Source organism: Harpia harpyja, chromosome 3 (genome assembly GCF_026419915.1).
Source record: "Harpia harpyja isolate bHarHar1 chromosome 3, bHarHar1 primary haplotype, whole genome shotgun sequence".
Lineage (NCBI taxonomy): Eukaryota > Metazoa > Chordata > Aves > Accipitriformes > Accipitridae > Harpia > Harpia harpyja.
The window spans coordinates 78,886,754-78,912,634 of NC_068942.1; the positions used below are offsets into that span (position 1 = coordinate 78,886,754).

The 25,881-nt window shown below is 40.2% G+C and overlaps 2 protein-coding genes across 5 annotated transcripts in view; one reads left to right on the forward strand and one right to left on the reverse strand.

Annotated features, from left to right (window-relative positions):
* Positions 1-464: 464 nt before the first annotated feature.
* Positions 465-8,830, reverse strand: SOCS4 (suppressor of cytokine signaling 4). The gene is made up of 2 exons (XM_052783587.1): positions 8,538-8,830; positions 465-2,292 (listed from the first exon to the last, which is right to left on the reverse strand). The coding sequence occupies exon 2, from the start codon at positions 2,191-2,193 to the stop codon at positions 883-885; it is 1,311 nt and encodes a 436-aa protein (XP_052639547.1). The 5' UTR covers positions 2,194-2,292; positions 8,538-8,830; the 3' UTR covers positions 465-882.
* Positions 8,831-8,925: 95 nt separating this feature from the next.
* Positions 8,926-25,881, forward strand: part of WDHD1 (WD repeat and HMG-box DNA binding protein 1) — a 30,537-nt gene continuing 13,581 nt past the window's right edge. The window contains exons 1-13 of one of the 4 annotated variants that reach the window (XM_052783584.1): positions 8,926-8,990; positions 9,466-9,560; positions 11,131-11,242; positions 14,091-14,242; positions 16,488-16,599; positions 17,143-17,193; positions 18,925-19,020; positions 20,622-20,714; positions 21,600-21,706; positions 23,189-23,324; positions 23,488-23,677; positions 23,862-24,049; positions 24,670-24,854. In XM_052783584.1, the coding sequence (XP_052639544.1) occupies positions 9,484-9,560; positions 11,131-11,242; positions 14,091-14,242; positions 16,488-16,599; positions 17,143-17,193; positions 18,925-19,020; positions 20,622-20,714; positions 21,600-21,706; positions 23,189-23,324; positions 23,488-23,677; positions 23,862-24,049; positions 24,670-24,854 (1,499 nt within the window). In that variant the 5' untranslated portion in view covers positions 8,926-8,990; positions 9,466-9,483. Of the gene's footprint in view, positions 8,991-9,029; positions 9,059-9,087; positions 9,371-9,465; positions 9,561-9,652; positions 9,790-11,130; positions 11,243-14,090; positions 14,243-16,487; positions 16,600-17,142; positions 17,194-18,924; positions 19,021-20,621; positions 20,715-21,599; positions 21,707-23,188; positions 23,325-23,487; positions 23,678-23,861; positions 24,050-24,669; positions 24,855-25,881 lie in introns of those variants that run through there. The other 3 variants (XM_052783585.1, XM_052783583.1, XM_052783586.1) reach the window with 3 other exon arrangements.

Sequence of the window (25,881 nt, forward strand, 5' to 3'; positions counted from 1 at the left end):
TGGGTATTTCATATAATGAAATAGTAACATAGAAATAGAGTTACCAAGTCCAAGTCCCATCTATCATAAGTAACTATATCATTATCCCTTCCAGACACTGATCAAATCCCAGTTTATGAGCAGTTTGCTTTTTACTGCTATTATACAAAATGAAAAGCTGTTCCAGAACACCGCTGCTCTGACAATGACGAGCCCTCCTCTTTTCCAACCAAAATCTTTTCACGACCAGTTTATACATGTTTGTTCCTGTACTGAGTGTTGTCCTTAACTTGAATTGTTTTTCCCCTCCAGGGTGTTTAGTCCCCTGATGTATTTATAGAAAGATCATATCCTCTTTCAAACTTCATTTTGCTAGGAATAGTCATGTTAGAAATAGACTGATGAATTTAGTACATTAGATTTGAACAGACATACATACACGCACACAGAGGCTAGAGCACTCATTTTAAAAGAAATGCAGAAAATACAGATGAGTCAATCTTTAGTTAACAGTGCATTATTTCAAACATGTCAGCAACATATGTAAATACAATATAAAAGACAGATCAAGTTCAAAACTGATTTTTTAGGGTTTTTAGATCTAAATACTATCCATCTATAGAAATACCAGAAAGTCTACCTGTAACTCCATAAAACTCTAGTCTGGGAACAGTACCAAAAGCCCACAATGAATATAATTTCTAAAAAAGAGAGCTGGGAGACTCAAAGTACATTTGGATAAAAAAGCCTTAGACAGAGGCTAGTTTGGGTGGTGAATAATCTGCAGAAAAAGAAAAAAAAAAAAATCAAATTGCTATTAAAAAAAGAACCCTAGAAGGAAGAAAGACTGAACACACTACCTGTCTGTTTAGAGACAATTTCATTCTTTCATAAAAATATTTTCTAGCTTTGCTGCTCTGGTACATCAATCCTGAGTACTCTAACTTTCGACTTATAATGATATTCCTTCAGATACAGCTTCACCGATGGAGGAATGGGAAGTGCGTCAATACCATCATAAGTTGTACAGTTACAAATAACCGTTCTACATATATGTTGAAGAGAAAAAGGAAAAGTCCTGTTTAGCGGAGTGGATAAAAGTGGTTCAAAGAACATACAGGAACTTGGATCTTTGTAGTGCTCTAGGAGTCCCGTGATGTCAGGAGAATGGAAGACGCAAGGATCATGGGCATCAAAGCTGAAGTTGTGATTCCACTGCTCTATCCGCGCGTGGAGGGAACGGCTGTAGCGCCTGAAGCTCACAGAAAACAAATAGTCTTCTTGGGCAGAATCTCGTAACAAAAATGTTCCCTCTGGCTTTCCTTCTAGCAGCGCCTCAGCTGCATATTTATCCATGACTCCCCAGTAGCAGGGATTGTTATTGATCTGGAGGAGGTCTGGGACTAGGCAGTGGACATAATCAATCTGCGTATGGTATTTCGGAGGTGTTTCCATCCGTAGCAGCTCATCATCTGTTTCCCATTTGGGCTTGTTTCTTTTTCTAGAACTTGTGCACAGTGTTATAACTTCATCGTCAGAGTCCATATCGCTCTCATCTTTACTGCTCCTTACCACCTTACCTGTAACCAACTCAGACCTCGAATCACCCCTAGAGGAACCGCTGTCAGTGAAGTCGCAGGACTGGGAGGGAGAGTCCGTTCCCCCGTTGGCAATCTCATCGTCTCGCAGCTGATCCTCCCTTTCCTCATGCTGGGATAAGTCAGCAATTATCCAGTCCTCCGCTTTTGGGCTTATAGGGGCTGTATGTCTTTTGATCAAGTGCCACCGAAAAGCTAGCTCCGAGCGTGGAGGGAAAGGACACTTATCTAGCATTAACTCACTGATATGAATTTTTCTTTTTGATGGCAGTCCTGAGGTGTGCCGGCTGCTACAATTCTTTATGGGAAAGCACTGACCCACAGCATCTTGCAGCTTCTGTTTGAGAGAGCGGCCTAAAAACCTGTGACCGCATGAATGGTCTAGATCCAGCTCGATAGACGAACAGCTATACTTCCTCTCTTGGCTCCTTAAATTAGTCCCTGATCTTCCTGCAGCACTTGCTGTTTCAGCATCAGAACAATGCTCACTCTTTTTTGACCAGGAGAGCTTCTTTCCACTCCAGACGTAACCATCCTTTCTGTCTGCACTTCTGCTCCGGCTGCTTTTGGGTCTCACATCTGCGTTTTTAATATTACTGTCCTTATTTTCCGCCATTTTGACAGCTTAGCTTCACAAGTTGCCAGAAACCACACTGTCTTTCTTGTAGGGTTTTTCTACATAAGGAAGATTCCTTGAGGCACTTTCTGGAAATAGCTAAGGAAAAAGAAAACACAGCTAAGTTAATAGTTATGCATGCACACAACACAAGACCAATGCAGCTATATACAGGACAACAGCGACAATTAATTGCTAACCATATAAAAATAGTATGATCAAGCTGAATTCACTAGAACACTCCAGAAATACCGGTCTCATCCCAGACAAGGCACTCTTAACACTTCCTTGCGAAAAGCATCCTCCAGAATAAACCATCTTACATGTTTTGAGTATCCATTCTGACTATGCAGCACAGCAGACAGTTTTAGGTGTTGGCAATCCTATTGTGCTAGGGTCCATTTTAAACCGAAGCACTTCACATGGCAGGTGATACTGCTTTAGCTGTTTGTTGAGCAAATTCTGCATCTCTTCCAAATAACCTTTCAAGAAGGAACACGCCAGAACAGAAACAACTAGGTCAGAGTACAAAGAGCTACTGTACCTAGATGATACGCCTGTTTGCTGCTAATCCACAGGGTGGGATGCCAGAGATCTTATTCTTAACTGACACTTTTGGGTCACTTTCTGGATAAAAAAAAATTTAAATTATATCAGTCACAGATTCCGTCAATTTCTGAAAGCTGTTTTCCTCTGCCTTTTCAAACAGAGCTAGAAAATACTGAGCCCCTAAGGGATTGAAATATCTGGGGCTTTACATACTGAAAAGGATTAAAACAAATCCAGTCCCTTACTAAAAGCAATTTTAAAAGGCTGTGAAAGATGGAACTGCTTATTACTCATTAGAGAAGAAAGTTTACATTATTAAAATCAGTGTTGCTCTGAGACCTACGGTTGCTGATTTCATTCTCTTTTGTTTCTGAAAGTGTACTGAATTCTCAAATAGATAAGAGGTTCCCTTTTGAATGTTGAGCTTTGAAAAAGAAAAAAAAAATCCTCTTTTGATTACTCAGTTGAAAGTAGAGCAGAATTTTTTCAAGGTACATAGATAGCAATATGTTATGTATGCTATATTCTCCCGAGGCAGGGAGAATGTAGAAATATTTCCCATCACATACCATGATGCTTTTGCACCAAAACGATGTACAGCTCCTCTATTGCACTGGGTTTTTTTGGCTGTGGGTTTTTTGTTGTGGGGGTTTTTTTGGTGGGGTTTTTTGTTTGTTTTGTTTTGTTTTTAAACTAATTGACATGGTAAATACTAAGCAGGAAAAGAAAAGGGCATCCACTTCCTCTCTCCATTCAATCCATTCTCATCATCAGGATTAGCCAGCATGACACAACCTCTCTGCCGTCCCCCGGGGCTGCGCAGGCTGAGTACTAGCCTCTGCTTTCAGTAAAAGAATAAGACTGCCGTGCCAAAAGGCTTACATGCAATCTGTGGGCCAAATGAATCCCAGATGTAACTTTCACCCAGGAATTTTTGACATTGCATTCCTTATTTACAACCCACAAACCTGAGAGCTGTGGGGGAAAGGAAAAGGGAGGGAAAGGGAGGAGATGCAGAAATGTAGAATGAGGGTAAGATAGGAAAAATACTGCAAGTATGTTGAAAAAACCCTGGCATTAGAGCAATCTAGATGAATAGTACCTCACTTGTACCAAGTGGGATCACAGAACAGGGTCCATATTCCAGCAATTACAAATCAAAGATTAAAATAAAGATTTCATCTTCCTCTCTCAGGATTTTGCAAACCATTTTTCAATGAAACAATGAAAACATTGCAGGATGCAATGCAGAGAGGAGAAAGGCAACATTTGTGTATGAGACCTGAAACATCTTTATGTAGATCAAGATTCATTGATTGCTTTTGTAACATTGATATTTTTCATCCAGAAACAACTAGAGTGGAGCACTGAATTTTCTCCACAATTAAAGAAGAGAAAAAAAGCAATCTCATTTACCCTTGTGATAATCTGAAGTAACTGAAGACAAAAAGTTATTCTAGATTCATTTTGTGGTAAAATACGTTAACTCTCTATATATGGGATTTTTAATTGGACCGAGAGATATCATTGAGGTTGCAAAGTCAAGTACTTAAAAATTAGGATACGACAGTTTGTAATTGCTTTTGAAACCTTCAATTATCTCATTCTGCACATCCAGCCCATATAAGGAATAACAATATGGGCTTTTAATTAAAAACTGCAAAACATACAAAATCCAGAAGTGCTGAAAAGGCCCATTATCTCCTAACTTCAGCCTTGCAACTGAAATAAGCTCAGTGTTTTATGTCATTTCTGGGTTGCTGTTGTATTTAACTGTAAAGCCACCTTCTACTTTGTACCTTTCTTCTATCGCAAATCATTTGTGGTACCTGAACCCTGAAACTAACTGGAGAAATAGCACGTGATGCTGTAAGACATGCACCATTAGCCAGTAACACAGAGAGCCGTTTCCCTGGGGTTTAAAGGCTGCTGGAACCAAGGCACCAATTCTGCCACATCAGAGCAGTAATTGCTAATCAGACATAAAACTAGACCTGTGAAAAGAGCATGGAATAAATGAAGAAAAACGGATGTCATCCTCCTAAAGCCAGGTTTGAACTTGACCTTGCGAAGGAAGAGTAAAGTATGGTTCAATGGTCAGCTTGTGATTCGGGAGACAAAACCTCGGTTTCCAAAATGTGTTACGAATGTCCGCGTGCTCGCAGGCAAGCTGCCTTCTAAAACACGCATCAGCCACAGCATATTTAGGTGCCCAAATCCCACCGTTTGGCATTACAGTAAGGGGTCACACCTTCATACCCTTCCAAATCCGTGATTCACAGTCCCACCAATAAAACGGGGACCAAAAATAATTTGGGTGTCGGAAGGAAAAAGGCATAAAGGGCAGCTTTCCGTGCTGTATTACTACTTAAGGCTATCCACCTAAACCAGCTATTCCTTGTGCTGCAAACGTCCAGGGGAAATGCCGGGTATCGTACATCCATTAATGGCTGGAGCGCACCGAAACAACAGGAGAGGAGGGCAAGGATAAAAGAGAGGGAACACAGAGTGTACTTTTCCCTACAGGGCAAGGTTAAATGGAGGAGTCCAGCACTGTGCAGCTCACACGCATCAGTTCTGAGATCCCTTTTGGAAGATATAATTAGTCTCCTGCTTACAGAAGCCTTCTTCTGCGTGGGGATACCTTAGGCATCTCAGAAGCAGGCAGATCTGACAAAACCCTTATGCTTGAAACTCTTCTGCTCAAGCAACGGCAAAGATAAAGCAACATGCAGGGATAGGCAGAGTTCACTTCGGGCCACGGGATCCAGCTTGTAGTTCAAGGTTATTGAACACTGTCACAGCTTACAGTCCCCGAGGACAAGCGGAGAGCTGGGTGGGTTTTGTTGTTGTTTTTACAATGTGCACAGCTCCCTCCTTCAGAGGCATGTCTCGCCAGGATGCGGGGGGGTGGGGGGGCACAGACAGCTGCACAAGATGCTTTTTCTTTCAAGCGCTGATGCCTCAACATTAAAACTTCAAGCCCAAACTAAAAGCAGTATCTAGTAGCTATTTAGAGGCAGTAACAATATTACCTCCTAGCTAGAGGTAGGCTGCAATCAACAACTGTGATAAGACAGTTACAGCCTCACCATACGTCTAATTAAATCAGCAGCAAGTACTCAATAACTCCAGCAGGGGAATCAAAACCGTAAGCGTAGACAGACCTTTTTTAATTTATTTGATAAATACTGAATTGCTTTAACTAGATATTTACGTCCTGAGCCGCTGGATCCTTGCCTCTAGCCCAGTACCTCCAAGTCCTCTTCATCAAGCTGCTTCCCTTTCGGTATGACAAAGAAGCAGATGGTGGGGGGTCTCCAGCCCACCCGCCCTCTCGCAGCAGGACTGCTGCCAGCGTGAGCTCAGGGGAGCCACAGCATGGTCTGGTCACGTCTTGAAAACCTCTGAGGATGGAGATCCCACCACCTCTTTGGTGCTCCCATGCTGCACAACCCTTCTAGTGAAGGAAGGACTTGGAAAGGTTTCTGTCCAAGTACACAAAAGCCAAAGTGTTGCTGTATTATGCCTCTAATTAAACAAGAAAAAGAGACTCACACAAAAAACAACAAATCGGGTTTGGAATTGTTATAGAAGTTGATATTCTTCTAGAGCTGATAAAATTCTGAGAGAAAAGAGCAAGCCGCAAAAAACTGGAGTACCTTTTCTTTTTTCTTTCAACTTACATAAAAGTTATTTTAAAAAAAATCTCACCGGTCACATGCTGTTTTCATTAATTTTGCCCAATTAGATTTTGGCCACAAGACCACATTTTAAAACCTGACCTTCCACTGAAGTTGAGCTGTTATTGACTTATTTTGGAAAAAAGCCCACCCTATTAAGGATAACATTAAGTCCTAATTCCTGTGTCTTAACTTATTTTTCTTCAGTTTTGACTATGTTTATCTTGACTTATGATACTGTCCAAAAATACCTAAGCTAGACTCCAGAGGCCCTTCCAGCAAATTAAAGCAATAATCACACACACACAAAACAGAGTGCCTATCTAAAGATACCGATCATAACCTACAATGCTTCTAATTTGGAAATATCCTTGATTTGTCCTGGGTCTGTATACCCCCAGAACTGTAGGAGGAGGGGGGCACGTGGCCATGCCCACCTAACCCCAGCACTGGGGCTATTTTATTCACACCCAGGAGGTAGAAGTGATCTGGAAGCAGGTGCCAAAGGTGAGGGCTGCTCGTATCTACTGCTTTAATGAAACTCAGCTCATGTGCTAAAGGAGAGACGCACGCAGCGCTTGGCAGACCGCAGTGGCACTAAATCAGTAAAAGCTTTATGGTCCATGACCAACATTTGGTGCTCCACCCAGAAACCGAATCGGAGAGCAGCGCGATTCCCGGCTCCCGCCCTGCTGCTCCGCTCACAGCCACTTACACCTATTAATCAAGTCAGCAGCAGGTTGAGTTCCTGACCGGATTTAAAGCATAACTTTGCATTTGATGCCGTGCCACTTCGGACGTGACAAAGCCACAGGGCCTGCAGTCCCTTGGCCAAGTGACCTTGGGATCCCCCCACCCCTCGAAAAACCTTCCCCCCGGTTCTCCCATGCCGTTCAAAGAGTTATCCCAGCAGGTAGCACAATAAATTTATATGTTACATAGAACTCAACTTAAAACGGCTTTTATATTGTAAAATATTTTAGGTGCAGTTGGTACGAGAGTTTCTGCAAATTAAAATAATAAAGAAAAATAAATACAGTTGGCATGCATTTGTCTCTGTCCCAGGCAGCAGCTTGCAGTAAGACTGCTGTAAGAATAGCATGGTCTTCCCACTCATCTGATAAGCGGTTCAGCTCAAATCGTTTTGCTAGAACACATTATCCTCACCAGAAATCACGATTTACTTAAATATGTCAGGGTACACCCATGGAAAACATGTCTCTACACAGCTTCCACAAGGTTTAATAATGAAATCTGGGCTTTTTTTTTTTTTTTTTTTTAAAGAAGCGTGCCTGCTTTGTAATCCTGTCACTTACTCATTCATGAAAGTACCAACAATGTGACAGTTATAGAGAGCCCGACCACATTTCCAATATAAATAAATCACTCTGCTCACTCCAACCACCGATAACTCCGCTGCAGAGCAAAACTGGAGATAAAAGGGGTTTGCCTGGAAGCAGTTTTTCTTAGAAGCAGGAATAAAGTGGGCCAGATAATTAAGGCTACATAAAGGGAAAATACAGAACTCTGTATTTTTCTCCTTATTTCAGGTACGTCCAGCTCTAACATTTTTTGTCCTTCAAGAAATAAACCACGCCGCTTTCTTCCTATTATTCAGCACACGAAAGCTTAACGATTTTTTGCAGTGCAACCGCTACCTGCCCAACTACCACCGCTGTCACCTCTTATCTAGCACACGCATCGGGACGGCGATAATTAGGGAGTAATTCCATAATTACCATCACGATCTCCAAAGGGGTTTGATCCTGCAGCCTTTTTACTCGGGCGAGAGCGCTCCCTTACACTTTGCCGTGAGGGGGATTTTGGCTGAGCGGGGTGAAGGGCGCTGCCCCTCATTTGGGCTTTCCTCGCCATTCCCGTGCCTCTTGAGGACTGCCATTAAATGGATATACCTAAGTATGTACAGTACATACAGACACACTCTATACGTTAAGATACGTGCAGGGGGCATGCCTCCCCGCCGGTTTTTCCACAGGAAAAGGGAGCACCCACCGAGGACCGAGCCCGCCCCGGGGAGAGGGACGAGAACCCCGGCTTGACGCCGCCTCAGCCGCCGCCCCCCGGCCCGTCTCCTCCCCGACCCCGACTTACGATCGTCCGGAGGGAGCGGCCCTCCCCGGGGAAGCCGCTCTGCCGCCCAAAGTCTCTCCCTCAAGCCGGGCAGGGCGGCCCTTGACCCGCGGCGGGCGAGGCGCGGGGGTGACGGCAGGAGGAGGAGGAAGGGGAGGAAGAGGAAGGTCTCCGGCACCTCCGCGGCCGCCGGTGTGCGGGCTCCCGCAGGCGGCGGCGGCGGGGAGCGCGGCGGCAGCCGAGCTGAAGCGCTGGGTCCCCTCAGCCGCCGGAGCGGAGTCGCTGTGAGGCGACCCGGGCCGCGCCTGCCGCCGCCATCCCCGCTCTCCGGGCCGGCCGGGGCCGGCCCCAAGCCCAGCCCCGCCTGCGCGCAGCTCCGCCCCGGGCTCTGACGGGACAGGCCCGGCCCTCGGGGCGGGCTGGGCGGCGGGGCCCAGCGCGGGAAGGCTCGAAGCGGGCGGCGGGGCCGGCGCGGTGAGCGGGCGGGAAGGAAGGAAGGAAGGTGGCGCGGTCCCCGGCCTCCCCCTCGCCCCGGCGGAGCGGTGCGGGTCCCTTGCCCGGCGCGGGGGGAGCCGCGGCCTCTGACGGGGTTGGGAGCGGGAGGGGAGACCCGTCCAGGGCCCGGCGGGCGGCCTCGCCTGGCTCGGCTCGGCCCGGCCCAGGCGCTGAGGTGCTTGAGGGACAGGCCCCCGGCACCCCACGCCCCTCCGACCCCCGGTAACCCGATTTTTCCCCCCCTTTTCTTTCTCGGTTCGCTTCCACGGCCAGGCTCCTTCGACATCTGCCGGGCTGTAATCCGCTTAGGCCGAGCGGGGGACGGCTGGTGGCTGAGCCCCGCGTCCCCAGCCCTGCGGGTGGGTGTCCCAGCAGCTCTGACCTTGCCCTGCCGTCTGAGGCTCTTGACGAAGCTTTTTTCTTCTAAAATTTATTTTGTTTCTCCCCTGTAAAGGAACAGGTGAGAGCGGAGATGCCATCCACCCAGAAGCCGATGCGGTACGGCCACACCGAGGGCCACACGGACGTCTGCTTCGATGACACTGGGAGGTAAGGGCCTAATTCCGAGAGACCAGGGTGAAGCGCACTCTGGGGTAGGGATGGTCTTCTGCCAGTCTGTTGCTTTCCCAGGAGTTTCTGTACCAGCCACTGCTGTGCGAGACACTGGGATGGATTTATGGCCTGGCTTGGTCTGGCTCAATCCTTCGGTTTTTGCCTGTGTTGAGAGCTGGCTGTAAGACACGTGTTTTGATGCTCTGAATTTTGAAGTGATTGACGTGTAACTTAATTGTAAGCCTATATATATACACACACACATAGAGAGAGAGGATATGTGTGTGTACATATATAAACTCTATATGCACTTTTTAGAAGAGTGACTTCATAGAATCTAGCAGAAATCAATGTAGTGTGGGAGTAAATATATTCGCATAAGCACTAAGAAATTAAAAATATAGTTGAAGAAATCCAGTATGGGGCTTGCTATCTTGTTATTCTTGCGGTAGTTCTTGAATGTCTAAATATAAACTAAATATTTGCCATTTCCTTTTTATTGATTAAAAATAAATGGTAAGCCAGAAAACAAGCCCTCTGAAAATGAACTCAAGGGGTGAGTCTTATATATTGAGTGTGGCTTAAGTCCATATTTTCTTATTCCTTTCTTTAGTTCATTAGCCTTCGTACAAAGACTACTCTTATGACTTAGTCTAATAACAGTCCCTTGAAACCACAAAACCCCTTGTTTGCCATTACAATGCAAATGTTTAAAAAAGGATGCAAACATCTCTGCCAGATACCACTGGTCTACTACTGCCGGACTCCCCAGCATCAATATATTCAATATCAACACAGTGTTGTGTTGCTGTCAAAGTACAGACCTTACAGAACTAAGAAGAGCGACGCCACAGCTTCACCACTGGCTTTGTAACATTTTGCTGTTTAATTAGAATTTTTTTGAGACTGCAAACAACTTTAGAAAAAAAGAATGCAAAGCTCGATTCTAGATTCACAATGTCTTTAATTAAAAATCCTGTACAAACTTCTGTATGTTTGCTCTGTGACTTCAGGTTATTGTTTACTGCATTAAAATTGTGAAAGGTAACTCCAGCAAAGTTGAATTCCATATTAACTATTTTTTAAGGGTTCTGTAGGCCTGGAACATGTTAAGATTGTTAAACTTCAGTCAAGTATGCGTTAACACTCTTAGTTTTGCCCTCAACTTTCTAATCAGCTGTAAGGTAAGTTTTCAAAGTCTTAAGAAGCAATTAAATGCCCAGTTCTTAGAGAAATCAGTGCTAATTAAGTCCTTTGAAAAAGTCGCTCTAGGTCCTGGAAAAAAAGGATTGACCAGTAGTATCTAAGGGTCAGTTCAGATGAGTTGTCAGAGACTTGAGGTTTCGAGGTACTGTGTTATGCCACCAGACGTGATTTTCCCCCCTGTCCCCACGTTTAATAAGTTACTTAGACATAAATGTAGGTATTCGCTGTGTTGCATAGTATGTATTGTGTTTCAATTTTAAAAGAACCTAACATTTTAGTAACATTTTTATTGTGGGATTGAAAGTCACAGTGGCTGTCCTTTCCATTCCCGAACGTTAACAAATCCTGTGTCTTTCCACAGCTGCATTGTAACTTGTGGCAGTGATGGAGATGTTAGGATTTGGGAAAACCTGGATGATGATGATCCAAAGTCCATTAATGTGGGAGAAAAGGCCTATTCATGTGCTCTAAAGGTATCATCGTTAACAGAACTCCTCTAAGTTGTGTGATGCTGGTGTTGATATACAGCGTGACTGTACAGATGCTGGATTTTCAAGCTCAGGGATGCTGCTCGTGTGGGTAACATTAAACATGTACTAGGATAATATACAGAAAAAGGCAAGGATAATATTGTGCGTAGCACATTGCGGTTTGATCTGTGCTAAATATGTAGATCTTTGTCTTCATATTAATGTATGGAAAAAATAAATTGAATGCTGTTTAATGAGCGGCAGGTATTTAAATTTGAGCATATGAATGTATTCTACCTTTATGTCTAAGTGAAAATATTAAAGCAGAATTGAAAACACAATTTTCTGAAATACACAGAAATTTAATTGATTAAATGTGCCTATAGACTTTTTGAATATTTTAACTCAATTAAGTATTTTATATAAATCAAGAAGACTTCTGACAAGTCATTTTACCCCATACAGGATTGTAGGGGAATTATTCCTTATACTAAACTTCTGTAATTTTTTTTCTTTTTTCCTCCTCTTGCTTCATATTCAGTTATACTCATTTCTGACTTTGATCTCCTTTCTGAGAAATAAACTCAGCAGATTAAGCTAATTATGCAGTGAACTTTCTAGGCTGTTTCAGTGTTTTCTCACAATATAAGAAAAGTTGCAGAAAGTTTCCCAGCGTAAGGTGTGATCATCAAGTATTAGGAAAAAGAGCCAAGAGGTGGTTTTATGTGGGCCTGTTTTGAGGTCCAAGGAATTATGATCTATATTCATAAAAAATTAATTTCACAAAGTCAGTGCCTGGTAATGCTTTGGTAATACTTTTTAATAATTGGTTGATATTTTGCTCTCAAAATTGTCGATTGGCCCAAACATGCCTCTGACCCACCATCCCCAAAGTCAGGAGAGAACAGGATTCTCGCTTGTACAAGTTGTAAGGATTTGTGAGAATGCTGACTAGAGGCAGGTCTGCAGTCTGACTGACTGGCCTTTGAAGCATAACCTGCTCTGTTTGTTTTAATGTTAAGGCAGTTCCCTTTAGCATATCTTGCAGGAGTCATTATTTGTAAGTAACAAGGTAAATAAGTTACCTATATCAATGTATATAATAGAAAATAATTCTTTTTACCATGCATGCTCATGTATTTAGCTTGAGAATTCTCACAGTATTTCCTTTATGTGCAATTATTAGTATATTACATTAGTAATAGAAGGCCTAAATTGTTGTCTTTCTGGCGATTATAGAAGAAGAGAGGAATCCCAGAAGTCTACATCAGTTCTTTGGATATCGTGTAGTTAACTTTGCAGTGATAAAGGAAAATTTAAAAATTGTTTTTCAACTATTTTTGATTTCGGAGAGGAGTATGAAAGAGGAAGTAAATGAGAATTAACATATATGTATTGTATTTTAAAAATAATAATTTGAAACCTTATTCAGAACTACTGCCTTATGTGAAACCTCTTTCTTATGTCCCTTTTAACATACCTCATGTATCTATTCCTCAATACCTGTATAATCTTTTTTCATCATTGATTTTTAGGGTATTTTGCTGTTGATTTTCCTCACATTACCTACCTTTTCACAAATCAAGTGAGGTGACTTGAATGAGTTCTCTTAGCAAATCAGTGGCAGAGCCAGAAATTGCCAAAACTATTAATGAATAGAGGAGGGAAAATGCTGGTTTTAATTTCTGACACCAGTAGGAAAAATCCTGTGCTCTCAAGTTTATTGTGAAGTGCTTTTAGTTTTGAGGGATTTTTTATTTTTAAACAGTGAAATTAAAGAATGCTTTCTGAGACTTAACTTCAGGAAATCTTATTTCAAAAATTATTCTTCATTAATGAAGATGTCATGAGGAACTGATCTGAGATGTCAATATAATCTAGGTAATAAATCTCATCTATTTAGTTAGGTTATTTAGTACCAGCTGCTGCTTTGTTTATCTTCAGGATTTTTACTATGACTTTAGGCAACTTAAAAAAAAAAAAAAAAAAAAAAAAAAGGCAACACCCCCCCCAACCCCAACCCAAACAAACAAAAAAACCCTCAAGGAAATAAGGCATTTCTTTACTTACATATTTCAAAAACTTACTGCTGTGTACAACTGAGGAATAGTATTGTCACTTGAAGAAGAGGTATTACTTTTCCAAGTATAGGATAATTATTTCTTTTGTTTTGCACTTCTTTAAATCCAGATACATTTTTAGTAAACGTCTGCCTTCTGTTTTCTGAAAAGAACTAAGCTATAGTTCATGAACCTCTCATCTTTCCCTGGTGGCATTTAGCTGAGAAGTTCGGTCCAAGGGTGCCCTCTCCTGATACTGCAGCATATTCATCTAAATAGGATGCAAGATTCTTCCTGTTAGAAGAGCTTTCTTGTTTGTGTAAAAGGAGTGAATTTTCTATCCACCCGAAGAAGATCAGACAGTTCTCTTTGAAATTCATTAGTGACTTTGAGTATTCATTATTTTAGTAAAGATACGAGTTGGGAAGGTCTTGATGCAGCAAATTGCCATATAGTTAGCATAATGAATTCTAAGTCTACTGAAGCAACTGGAGTTTCAGTATTAAATCTAGCCTTGTGTTTCTACAAGACTGAAAGTAAGAGCATAATCTTCCTAGTTTTCAATAGTTTGGTTAAAGTGATAAAGTATTAAAGTTAGTGTGCTTGTCTGTATTTTGGGAGGAAGAAATAAAAGTTAAAGAATATTTCCTCTCCAATTTTTACGGTCAGACCTCTTTTGGAACTACTAAAGTTAATCTGCCCAAATATTTGGAATATTGGAGCAATTTTTTTGGCTCCATGGGCATAAATGTGTTATAACTAACAAATTTTATGATGCATTTTGTTTTTAGAATGGAAGACTGATCACAGCAGTATTGAACAATACTGTTCAGATACATACATTTCCTGAAGGAGCTCCAGATGGCATCCTTACTCGTTTCACCATGAATGCAAACCACGTCGTCTTTAACAGTGATGGTACCAAAATTGCCGCTGGATCTAGGTAGTCTGTGCATGATAAGGAAAAGCATTGCTATCGTTCAAAGTCTGGTAACTTCCTCACATGCTGATTTTTACCAATGAGATTGTTAATCCACATACCTCTGAGGGTTTTAAAGTATTGCAAAATGCCTTCTGGGGGTGCAGGGGAAGAAAGGAATGAAAAAGACTTTAGGAAACAATGCTCTGAGAGATACTTGATCCACCAAATAATTTTAAATGGAAATCTGGTGTTGTGAAATAATTCCTTTTCTTTAGGAGACTTGGGTGTTTTCAGCTTTCAGTCCTATAATGCATAAGCATAAGTGTTCGTCCATATGGATCTCATTAGCACACAGTAACAAAATCCTTGATGCTACAAAGATAATCAGGATCATGGTCCTGGAGATGTATATACACGTGCAAAAGTTAGATGGGTTCTCATTTGTGCGAGAGCTTTTGAGTCATTCTCTGGCATAAGTATCATCACCATTCTGCCAAATGATAACAGATGACAGTTGCAAGACTTGCCTGAGGGGAATTGAATTCATAGTTTAGTTAATTTCTTAGGGCAGCATATTTGCTTTTACATAATATATGCTAATCCTTTAACAGAGATGGCAAAATAGCAAGCAGGCAATTTTGGTGTTGGGTTTGTTTTTTTTTTTTTTTTTTTTTCCCCCCCCCCATTTATTTAAGGCTCAGGTGATTCTTAATTGGATTTGGTGAACTCTTTGGGCAGCTGTAGTTAACTCAGGCTGTCTGCTTGCCTCTCTACTGGAATTTGTTCTCCGCAGTAGAGATGGCAGAGCATTGCATCTCCTCCCTGACTCCTCTAAGTGTGAACTGAACTAGAAAGCAGTTTGGATGAGTGTGCTGCACTGTGAACTCTGGCAGCTGTGGAACAGACACACCAGCTCCACCAAAACTGGGAGGCTGGACAGCTGGGGCAGTAACCACTCTAATCTCTAAATCTGACAGGGGTCATGAGTTTGGGCCCTTTGCCAGCGCTTGTTTCTGAGGGAACGGCTCTGTCCCAGGATCTGACTTTGATTAAAGAGATTAGGCAGACGGTGAACTCTTTTCTCTTTCTAAAACTTTTACAAAAACCTGGTACTTCTGCAACCTGGCCAGGGCTGTCACATTAGGAAAAAGGGCTCTTAAGACTGTGAGGCCACCCCTCGATGAGGTCTGCTGTAACATACTGAAGGAGAAGGTGACAGCCATGAAATGAAGGAAAGCAGCTAAGAAGAATTGCTTTTAGTTGTCCCAGATTTCTCCATTTTTTACGTGAAGTCTGCAAACTTCAATTTTATATGAGTTTAACATCCAACTGGCTGCCAAAGCTCACATGAACTATTTGAAAAATGGTTGTGTGGCTTCTTAAATGAGCAAAAAATATCCTATTGCCTGTTGGGGTTTTTTTTGCCTGTTGGTTTTTTTTTTTCTTTAAAGTTGTCTTGCATTCTTTAAGAGTGCTAACATAATTTTACTTGTCTTGCAATATAGCTTAGACACTTCCTTTTACAACTGTTTGGTTAGCATTAGATAGTGGATAAAACTGAGGTTGTGTTTCTGAATATAGTTAAAGTAATGGTTAACCCTATAGAATTACGTCCTAAAATTAAATTTCTTTCTGAGGGTGTTGCAAGGAAGCATGAGAGGGAGTGCTGATGAAAGATTGTCACAGGAGCTCTTTGGCTTAGAAGTTACCATTGATACTTTGAGTTAAACTGCAGTAGTGTCTGTAATTTTGGAGGAGGGAATAAAGTTGTAAAAAATCTGTTAATGTATCTGATACACTAAATGGTCTTTAAAATGCTGTTAAAAATGTCACAAAATAAACTACTTGCTCTATCTTTTTTTAAAAACCACATGACCAAATAATTATAGTAATGAATATCAGTCCCATTTAACAGATGGTTCTTGTTAAGTCAGCTCTCTGGTATCTAAGCAGAGGTTTTCATTAGGTCATATAGAATATTATATTAAACAGGTATATGGTCTGTGTGTACATAATATCCTCTCCAAAGAGCAATTGTATTTTATGAGCTTTGACATGAACAAAAATTTTCTGATATAAATAGTCTGGCCTTGCTCCTATTGTCATAAGCCTCAAGATTCTCATTTTCCCCTAGATCATACAGTGTTGAGAGCCATAACTTCCCCAAAAGATAGTTAGGGCCCAATTTTTATTGCTATAAATACATAGGTTGTCGTTGTTAATACCAATGTTAATACTTTTATGTCTCTGCTGTTGTGATCTACAGTGACTTTATGGTCAAAGTTGTGGAGGTGACTGATAGCAGCAAGCAGAAAACATTCCGAGGACACGATGCTCCTGTTTTAAGCCTGTCTTTTGACCCCAGGGATGTTTACCTGGTAAAAACACTTTCTTGCTTACTTTCTACTTTGAATCTCCTTTTCCGTGGGAAAGAAAATAAATATATACTTTTTACAAAAAAAAACAGTGACTGGGCATATGAGACTACTTCATTTCAGCTGACCTTACTGATGAGGGAGTGTGTCACAACTTGCTGCCTCCCAGGAGAACTCAAGTCTTTGCTTTACTACTCAATTACTGTCTATGTTCTTCTGGAATCTAATGCAGATCTGATTTTAGAGGGGAAAAGATGGCTCACTAAAGAAATTTAATGTTAACTTTTGAGCCTCTTTTGTCAATAAGCAGCTCACTTGAAGTATGAGGGTTAGTAATTACAGTAGCTTGGAGTCGAGTACAGTTATCAAGATGACAGTATTAGAAAGTTTTAAGTCTTAAAATGGTTTAAACAGGGAGGCTTTCTTTTTAAAACTGCCTACATATTACATGTCTGTAGCATTGTTTATAGGGATTTTTTCAATTTTGTAGCATTAATTTCTCTATGTCTTTAATTATTAATTTATTTACAAAAATCTCTTACATAGGCATCGGCAAGCTGTGATGGCTCTATCAGAGTATGGAAAATCGCAGATCAGGTAAAAGGCCTGCCTTTCAAAGTTAAGTGTTTCATAAGAAATCCAGGACTTCACAGACAGTAAGAAGAGCTGGACTGAAATAACTGTACTGGAATAGGGTTTTCTTTTGGGGGAAGAAATCTAACTACACTTTACAGAATACTTTTATCTACTTCTGGGAGAAATTCCAAAGCCTGATTATGAAATGTTGCCTGGGTAGCTGTGGATTGTTCTTCCTGCCTGTGGAATCCCTGATTTCTTCTGTTCATCTTTCTTCATTGGCCAACTTTGTGTATTTTGTCCTCAGCACATTCAGAAATAATGCTTCTGTGTAAAGATAGCAATTGACATCAGATGCCTTATTTCAGAATTTCAGCTCGTTGCTTTCAGGGTTAAGGAAGGATTTTTATTCTGATAAAGAACTATCTAGTTATATTTTGTTTTTATTTATTTTTACCAAGCTTCCTATGAAATAAAAATTTTCAGGATTGTAGACTGACTGGTGAAGGTGGAATAATGCTCTGAGATGTCACACAGTATCTTCTTTTATAAGTGGTCTGGTTGGTTGTTCTTGATGGTAGGAACACGATTACTTTGACCTGAGATTAGGAGGAGGTACGGGTTTCACATGCCGGGATCACTGAGATGATGCCCATGATGGTAACATTTTTCTTCGATAGGGGACTTTGGACACAGCGTTGCTTCAGTGTCTCCTGGTCTCTGCCTGTGGCACACATACTCAGTTTTCTAAGGACTGGAGGTTCAGCTCAGTGCGTTTTAATGTTTTAGATTTGAATGAGTTTAAGGCTGTTGACAAGGGGCTTGCTATTCCACTTTGTTTGTTTGTTACAAACTTCACAACAATTTCTCTGAAGGACGTAAATCACAGTTTGAAGAACAAAGTTTATTAGAAATAGAGTCTTTAGGCTCAGCTTGGCAATATTTGGCTGAAATAGTTCAGGGCCTGTATGAAATCATATTTAGTGAGAGAATCAGATTTAGTCTCTGCTCTTGGAACTCTAAGGAACTTGAAAAGAGGTTTTCAAGTGAACGTTTTAATAAGGCAATTCTGCATATGTGTGTGGGATTATTTTTGCTAAATGCCATTGACTGGAATAAGAATCCATGTGGAATTATTCCTGTAAGTACAGTTGAAAATGCACTCCCGCACTTGTGGATTGCTATTTTTTAAAACAAAAGCATACTTCTAATGAGAAATCTCTTGTTCCAGACTGACATTGGGTGCCTTTTGGGGCAATTACACTAACAGCGTTCTGGGATTGTGACAATATAATATATGTATCTGTGCTGTAATTTCAGAATATAGCCATTCATTCTTTATACCGCTGTGGCAAGATTCAGGCTGGTTGTCACCTTGCTGCAGTTGATCTGGGTTTGACAAATGCATTGTGGCCAGATTTCTCTGTAACCTAAAAATATGTGAAATATGTGAGCTCATTTGTTCTCTACTTGATTCAAAACACTGGTTCCGTGATCTTATTTTTGTTACAAGTAGTTGTATTGTCATTAAAATAGTTTCAGGTCTATATTGGCAATGTGTTTTTTCAGGTTTGGGGGTTTTTTTTGTCAGTATGTAGCTTTGTATTTGAATGAAAGAGATTATTTCAGGTCCAAAAATGGTATATCTTTTTTCCTTTTAGTTTTTTTTCCACACTTTTCCTTTAAGAATTTGTACTATACAGTAGATTTTCAGAGAGCTACAAAACTCATTTTTTAATATTTTGTTTTCAGACATGCACGACAAGCTGGCCGCTGCTGCAGAAATGTAATGATGTGATAAATGCTAAATCAATATGCAGGCTTGGCTGGCAACCTGGCAGTGGGAAGGTAAGTGACATTGTTTTAGCCACATCATAATCCTTCTTTTCTCTTTGGGAGTCCAACAGTAGAATTCAATCTGGGCAAGCCCAAATTGCAGCTCCTGGGACTAAGGAAAATATTTGGGGTGAAGTTCACTTTTAGGAAAAATAAAAACCTGGAAATCGTTACTTGCTTAAGCTCCAGGCTGTGTTTGGCAGTAGTCCAGCTGTCAGCCCAAAACAACGTTCAACAGTCATGTTGTGCTGAAGAGGAAGGAACATTGTCCACAAGGGAAATAATCAAATTGCTCACAACAGAGCATCAAAGGAATTCAGTCTTTCTCTACTTTAAGTAAATTTTGCCCTATCAGTAATATTGCTCTGTAAATATTTCCTTAGTAAGTTGTTCCCTTTCTTTTCACCTGAAGAACGAAGTTGATTCTCTTGTGACTAAAGGTGGTGCTGATGCATACTAAAGGTCTAGCGCATTGTGTACTGCTGCAACAGTACTATGTATGGATCACTAACCACAATGGGTTGGGGAGTTAGTATGGCTATATAGATGTCTCTGTAGCATGTAACCTAGATCACCTCTGCAGCATCTGATAATGCAAAGGAGAGAGGAGGAAGGAGCAGATAAATGCGAACCTGTATGAAACGAGGCATGCCCTGCCATACTTGAAGTAAAGGGCAGGGAATTGAGCAAAAGTTGGCCATTTGGAAAAATTGTTTTATGGCTTCTGTTCTTGCCTGTGATAATAGTGTGGCAGAACCTATTCATCCTTTATTGACATTCCAGTATACTGGATCTAAAGAGTATTTTCTAGTGTTTTCTCACAGTTCTTACCTGAATAATCATGTTTCCCCACCTTAACCTTTGCGTCTGTCTACCTGTGTCCACTCTTCAAAATACCTGGCTCCTATGATAGCATTATGTGTAACTTTTCTGTGGAAGAGAGAATGTCACCTACAGTACAAATTGTTTCAATATCCATATTGCAAAAAACCAAATACTTTTAATTTTTAGGCTAATTCACACACACAAAATATAAGTAGTTGCCTTGGTTCTCTTAAAGACTTCTAACAATTCGCTTTGTAAAAAAACCCAAATCCTAAAAAAAATAAACAGGCAGTAACATTTTTGTAGTTTTGTGAAAGATTAAATGAGCTATTTCAGGAATCAGCTATTCAAATAAGATTTATTGAGCAATTGTAACCTGGTCGAAACAGATTTGGGGAGGGAGGGAAAAGGAGAACGTAAGCCTTGCGCTCAGAGCATTGGAAACTATTTATATGTGTGTGTGTGTTAGCTGTTTCATAAATAAGAACTTCTAACCTTATGGTGCAGCTGTCATTATCTTCAGTTTTCTGCCAGAAAGAAATGAAGATTAAAATGAAAATAGGCATGCTTTGCTATGTTGTGTGTGGAAAGCATTAGAGAACTTTGTCATTCAAGTTACTTCAGCTTTCTTTACTTTCTTAGGTGGCATTGCTAGGATGCTAGAGAACTGTTAAATACTGAGGCAGTCACAACTGTAATACTTCTGAATGAGGGAGGTATGCTATTTGAATGTTCTGTTTGAAAGGTAGCTTGTTCTAAATTGTCTGATTCTTGTTTCCTTTGAACAGTTGCTGGCAATTCCTGTAGATAAAGTTGTTAAACTATACAGAAGAGAAACCTGGGATAGTCAATTCGATCTATCAGATACATTCATCACACAGGTAGGTACATAAACCAGGTGCTTGCAAAATCTTCCATAATTTAAATGTTACTCTGCTAGAAATTATCTTCTGGACAGTATCTCTTCCCCCCTGCCCCCACCTTGGTAATGATAGCTCACATTTTCTATTCCATTTCTGATCTTGTTTATGTTGGAAAACAAGGCAAGAGATACTAGATGAGCATCAAACATGTCTTTATGTGGCCCTGGTTCCCCTCTTTCATTTATAGTAACCTGCTAGATCTCTGAAGTCTACTGGTGAGTCACCAACTGCAGCTGAAGAACATCTGTTTTCACAGATTGCTCTAAATACATAGCTTTTTAGGGAAAATGTCAAGAGTATTATTTCTGTACAGAACAGAGATCTCAGTTGTTCACTTTATATTTTATTGAGCTGAAATTTAGCTAAGTGGTAGCCGTAACTGTGCCATCTTCTTTCTTTTGACCTCATTATGTACTTGGAAACCTTTGGGTTATAGAGGACCGCTTTCCTAGTGTTATTAAGATACAGAACACAGAGTCTTGGATTTTAATTTATGGAACTGTATTAAGTTCAAAATAAAGCAAGCTATGTCTAGTGCTGAGTTTGCAAAATATACTATGCTTCTGTCTACATGTCTAGAATCAGGTTTTTTCAACCTCATGGCAGCATTTAATGACAGAAGATGGATATTCTCAAAATAAAATAAGTGTGCTGTCTTTAAAGAATGGTTCTTGCAGGGAACTACCTAAAGCCAGCTCTAGTACAGGAGGCTGGATATGATTTGCTAAAGATCATTATTATTTTTTTATTCCAGAATACCTGTCTGTTTTAAGCTCCAGAATATGAATGCTGTGCGTGCATTGGTAATTTTTTTTTTTTTTCTATTTCTTATTTTTTCCTTAGCCCTTGAATGTTGTGGCCTGGTCTCCTTGTGGGCAGTATCTGGCAGCTGGAAGTGTGGATGGGAGTATAGTGGTGTGGAATGTGGAAAACCAGGAGTGCATAGAGAGGTATTCAGTGTTGCTCCATAAATCCCAAGTACATGTTTTTTCTTGAAATAGAATTTTGTTATCTTTTCTGTAAAACTTATTTGTGCAAATGTAGAACTCTGCCTCTTGAAAAGCCTTAATAAGATTTACAGGGCAGATCTGTAAGTTTTCTGCCAATGTTCCACTGAAAGCAAGCACTCCAGGAGACAGCGTATGAAAGCTCAGATTGAAGAATACCATTTTACCTGGCCTTGTAGATGGTCTCCCAGCTGGTGGCAGGGCTGGGAGCACATCCACAGAGACAGAGCCAAAGCACACAGGTCAAAAGAACCGTGTCAGGTCTGAGTGACGCTGGCAGGCAGGGCCACCGCTCAGTGTAGACTTGAGCAAAGGGAGCAAGAGGAGGGCTATTCTTTTGTGCAACCCGAGTGAGGTGCACTAATACTGCAGATCGTATGCTGAAGGGAATTCAAGGGCTGCCACATTTCCGTGTTCTACAAGGAAGCAGCTTCCACAAGAGTGTAACTCTTGGTGGTAGGTAGAAATGTGGTGGTGTTTTGCCTTCCCCCACCATATCCAGTATGCACAGAAATATGTTCTGATTCATGTGATACACTGTTTTCCTTTCTGCATAGCTAGAAGGATCTGGAAACATCATATTCTTAGAAATAGAATAGGGAAGGGATATGAATGTGGATTCTGTTCAAATTCCATAGTCTAGTTTTCTGTGTGCAAATATCTTTTATTACTTTTTAATTTAATAGTTGATTAAAGGACACTTTTGATGGAAACAAATTTTCCTCACATCCCCAAGATTATTGGCAGTAAGATGTATTTTCTGAAGGGAGAGGGAACTACAGATACATCAGTCAGCCATCCTCACCTGTAGGCAAAAAAGGACAAACTGACAAATTGCACTTTATCACTTAAAGCATCTCTCATTCAAAAAAAAAAAAAAAGGTATGATTAAGTGAGGTATAGAAGAGAAGGGATGATTTATTTATCTGTCTGAATATTTGGGTAAGAAACATGATTGTTACTGTAATGCTTATGTTAAGAATTAAAGACAGATTATGTAAATAATTAATGGGAGGATTTTTTTTGTGTGAGTAAAGGGTGAAAAAGATAGAGGATTAACTCATTAGTTTGGTACAAGAGAAACAGCTGAATGTTCCTTTTATAACGGTATGGTTCTGGAATGTATGACTGCTGGGGATCTACTTTGTCTTTTCTACATGTATAAGGAAGCTGTTGTTTTAAGAATATGATCCTGTTTGATTTTTTTTTTTTAAAGCTTAAATGATTTTCTCCATAGAAAAGGAAGACCTGCTGTATTTTTTTTTATAGTAGCTGTTTATTCTAAAGGTGACGTATTAATTATTTTATTATGTGTAACATCACTTTCTAATACTAGTAAGTATTACCACTTTTTACAATAACTCTTTGGGAGGCTTCCTCCCTGAGAAGGTTACTAAAAATCCATTATTTTTACATTCTTTTTAGGATGAAGCATGAGAAAAATTACTCAGTTTGTGGACTGGCATGGCACCCCAAATATAGGCAAATCGCGTATACAGATACTGAAGGAAATCTGGGGTTGTTGGAAAATATTGGTGCTGGAAAGAAACCGAATGACAAGGTGATCAGTACCAATTATGTCTTAAATTAACATGATTATTTAGGTCACCAAATTATATTGAAGGTTCCGTTTTGTGTGTTGAAAGTTTCCTCTTGTGTGTGAATTCGTTTCTTGAATTCCATGTCCAAAAGAAGTTTTATGATGATTGCTAATCGGGTTTTAGGTTGCCAGTACAGTGACAAAGGACTACAATGATCTCTTTGATGGAGAAGATGACGACTATTTAGATGGAGATATGATTGAACCACAGTCTTCCCCAAAGGCTGGAGATAATGAAGATGATGCCGATGACCTTATGCCAACTTCAGGCCATCTGAGACGGGCAAGAATTGATGATGATGATAACTCACTAGGTACAGAATGAACTAATTTTCCAGAGCTCTTTAGTGCTGTTATTGGGACAATCTCTTAGCTTCCTCAACTCAGATATATTCTGCCTTATTTTTCCAGAGAAATCTTGACTGTTTTAAATGTTTTACCTATATTCTGTCCTAATAATATGTGTAAGATGAAATTTTTTTTTTTTTTAACTTCTAGATATTGGGATGATAAAAGCTAATTCCAATCTTCTTGAAAAGGAAGATGACGATGACGATCAGACTGGTGGCTTTCCAGCTTTACCACCATCTACACAACAGCCTTTCTATGATGGGCCAATGCCAACCCCCAAGCAAAAGCCGTTCCAGTCTGGCTCCACTCCTGCACATCTCATGCATCGTTTCATGGTAAATCTCGCTGCTGTGTGGTTATGTTGATCTAGTTGCTTTGTTAATATTGAACATTTTCCAGTTCTTGCTGTGTCTTAATCTAATCTTTTCCAAGATTTTTTTTTTTTTTTAATACTTCACAGTGTGAAGTTAAATAGTGGAAAGTAGCTTTGTGTTAATACAAAGACTTTGTGTTAATGCAAAGCATAAGGTTATGCTTTACATATCAGTTGCTTTTGATGTAGAAATAAGCACTTGGCTTTAAGACAAAAGCAAGCTATACAGCTTGTACCTGTGCTATTGAATTCTAGCAAATCTTTTTTAAAATTCTCTTTTAGCCAGAACTTGTGGATACTTTTGTGCTGTTAAGACTTGTACGTTAATCATCCACTATTTCTTTCTAACTGCGAGTTCTTCACACTTAATTTTGTAAGGAGAAAGACAGCTAAGCAATGAGGATGAAACTAGTTTATCCCTAATTCAGCTGTTTTAGAAACTACAAGTCCTGACTAAACATCTTCAGTCTTCCTCTAGCCTCCCACCTACTGTTGTTTCAGATGAGAAAGTTATAGCACGCTGGTTTAGGGCAGTATGCTTGATTTGTTGGGGGTTTTTCTTGGTGGGGTTCTTTTTAATAGGTATGGAATTCTGTTGGTATCATTCGCTGTTACAATGATGAGCAAGACAATGCTATAGATGTAGAATTTCATGATACCTCCATACATCATGCAACACACCTGCCGAACTCTCTGAATCACATGATGGCTGACCTCTCTACTGAAGCTATTTTACTAGCCTGTGAGAGTACAGAGGAACTTGCAAGGTAAGTCATGGCCTTGCTCTGCAAAACCTGTAGTGTGGAATTACACTTAACTTGTTTCAAATATTTCAGCTTTTAATTTCAGCTTCTATCACTTTTTTTGAGATTTTTGGCTTTTGATTGTGCTTTTTATTTATGGGACCACTTTCGAGGAGGATTTTCACATCCGCCCACTTGAAGACTTCAAGAATATTGAAAGATGTAATGTGTTTCCTGAGGATTTTTTTTAATCCCCTTTTCAAATATGTATATACTGGAAGCTTTGTGCATTGCTAGCTCAAAGGAAATTGTAAACATGAACAGTAGTTTTTCAGTATGCTTAGATCAAAGATAAATCATAGGGGCTGTGCTATTTCCTTTCACACTGTTGCTAAGCAGACATGTTTGGAAATACCTGAAGAACTATAAGTGTGAAGAACAAAAGTTTATGAAAACCATAGAAAGATTTAAGCAGCTGGACCATCTAGACTCTGTTCTTGCATTTAAGAACAATAGCAACTATATTTTATTGCCAGTTTCTGTGGAAATACCTTGAAGAAAGAACTTATTTTCACACATACAGCATTATGATAAGTTGAAAAGTACCCTTTTCCTTTAAAAGTATTATTTGCATGTATTGGTTGTCTGACTCTGAAAACTTCATTTTTTTTTTTCTCAGTGGAAGTGGGTAATCTCTCAAAAGTCAGTGTCCATGAGTTGGTCACAAGCAGTTTTCGGTTATTAAGATGGCAGAACTGAAGTTCCTAATTTTTTTTTCCATTTGAAACAGAATAATATGACAGACTTGTAATGAGGGCTGATATTCAGGGGTACCAAGCACCTTCATTTCTTATTAATGTTAATTAAGCAGGACACTTACCTGTTTCCATCTAAAAAAATCTCCCCTCAGACCTTTGAACTGTCTCTGCTTCAGGCTTTAGAAGCTCTAAGTCTACAGTGCTGGAGGTCGAGCTGGCTCCAGTTCTTGAATGATAGGAGTAACACCTTTGCAGATGACCACTTGTAATTTGTAGTTCCTTTCTATGACCAT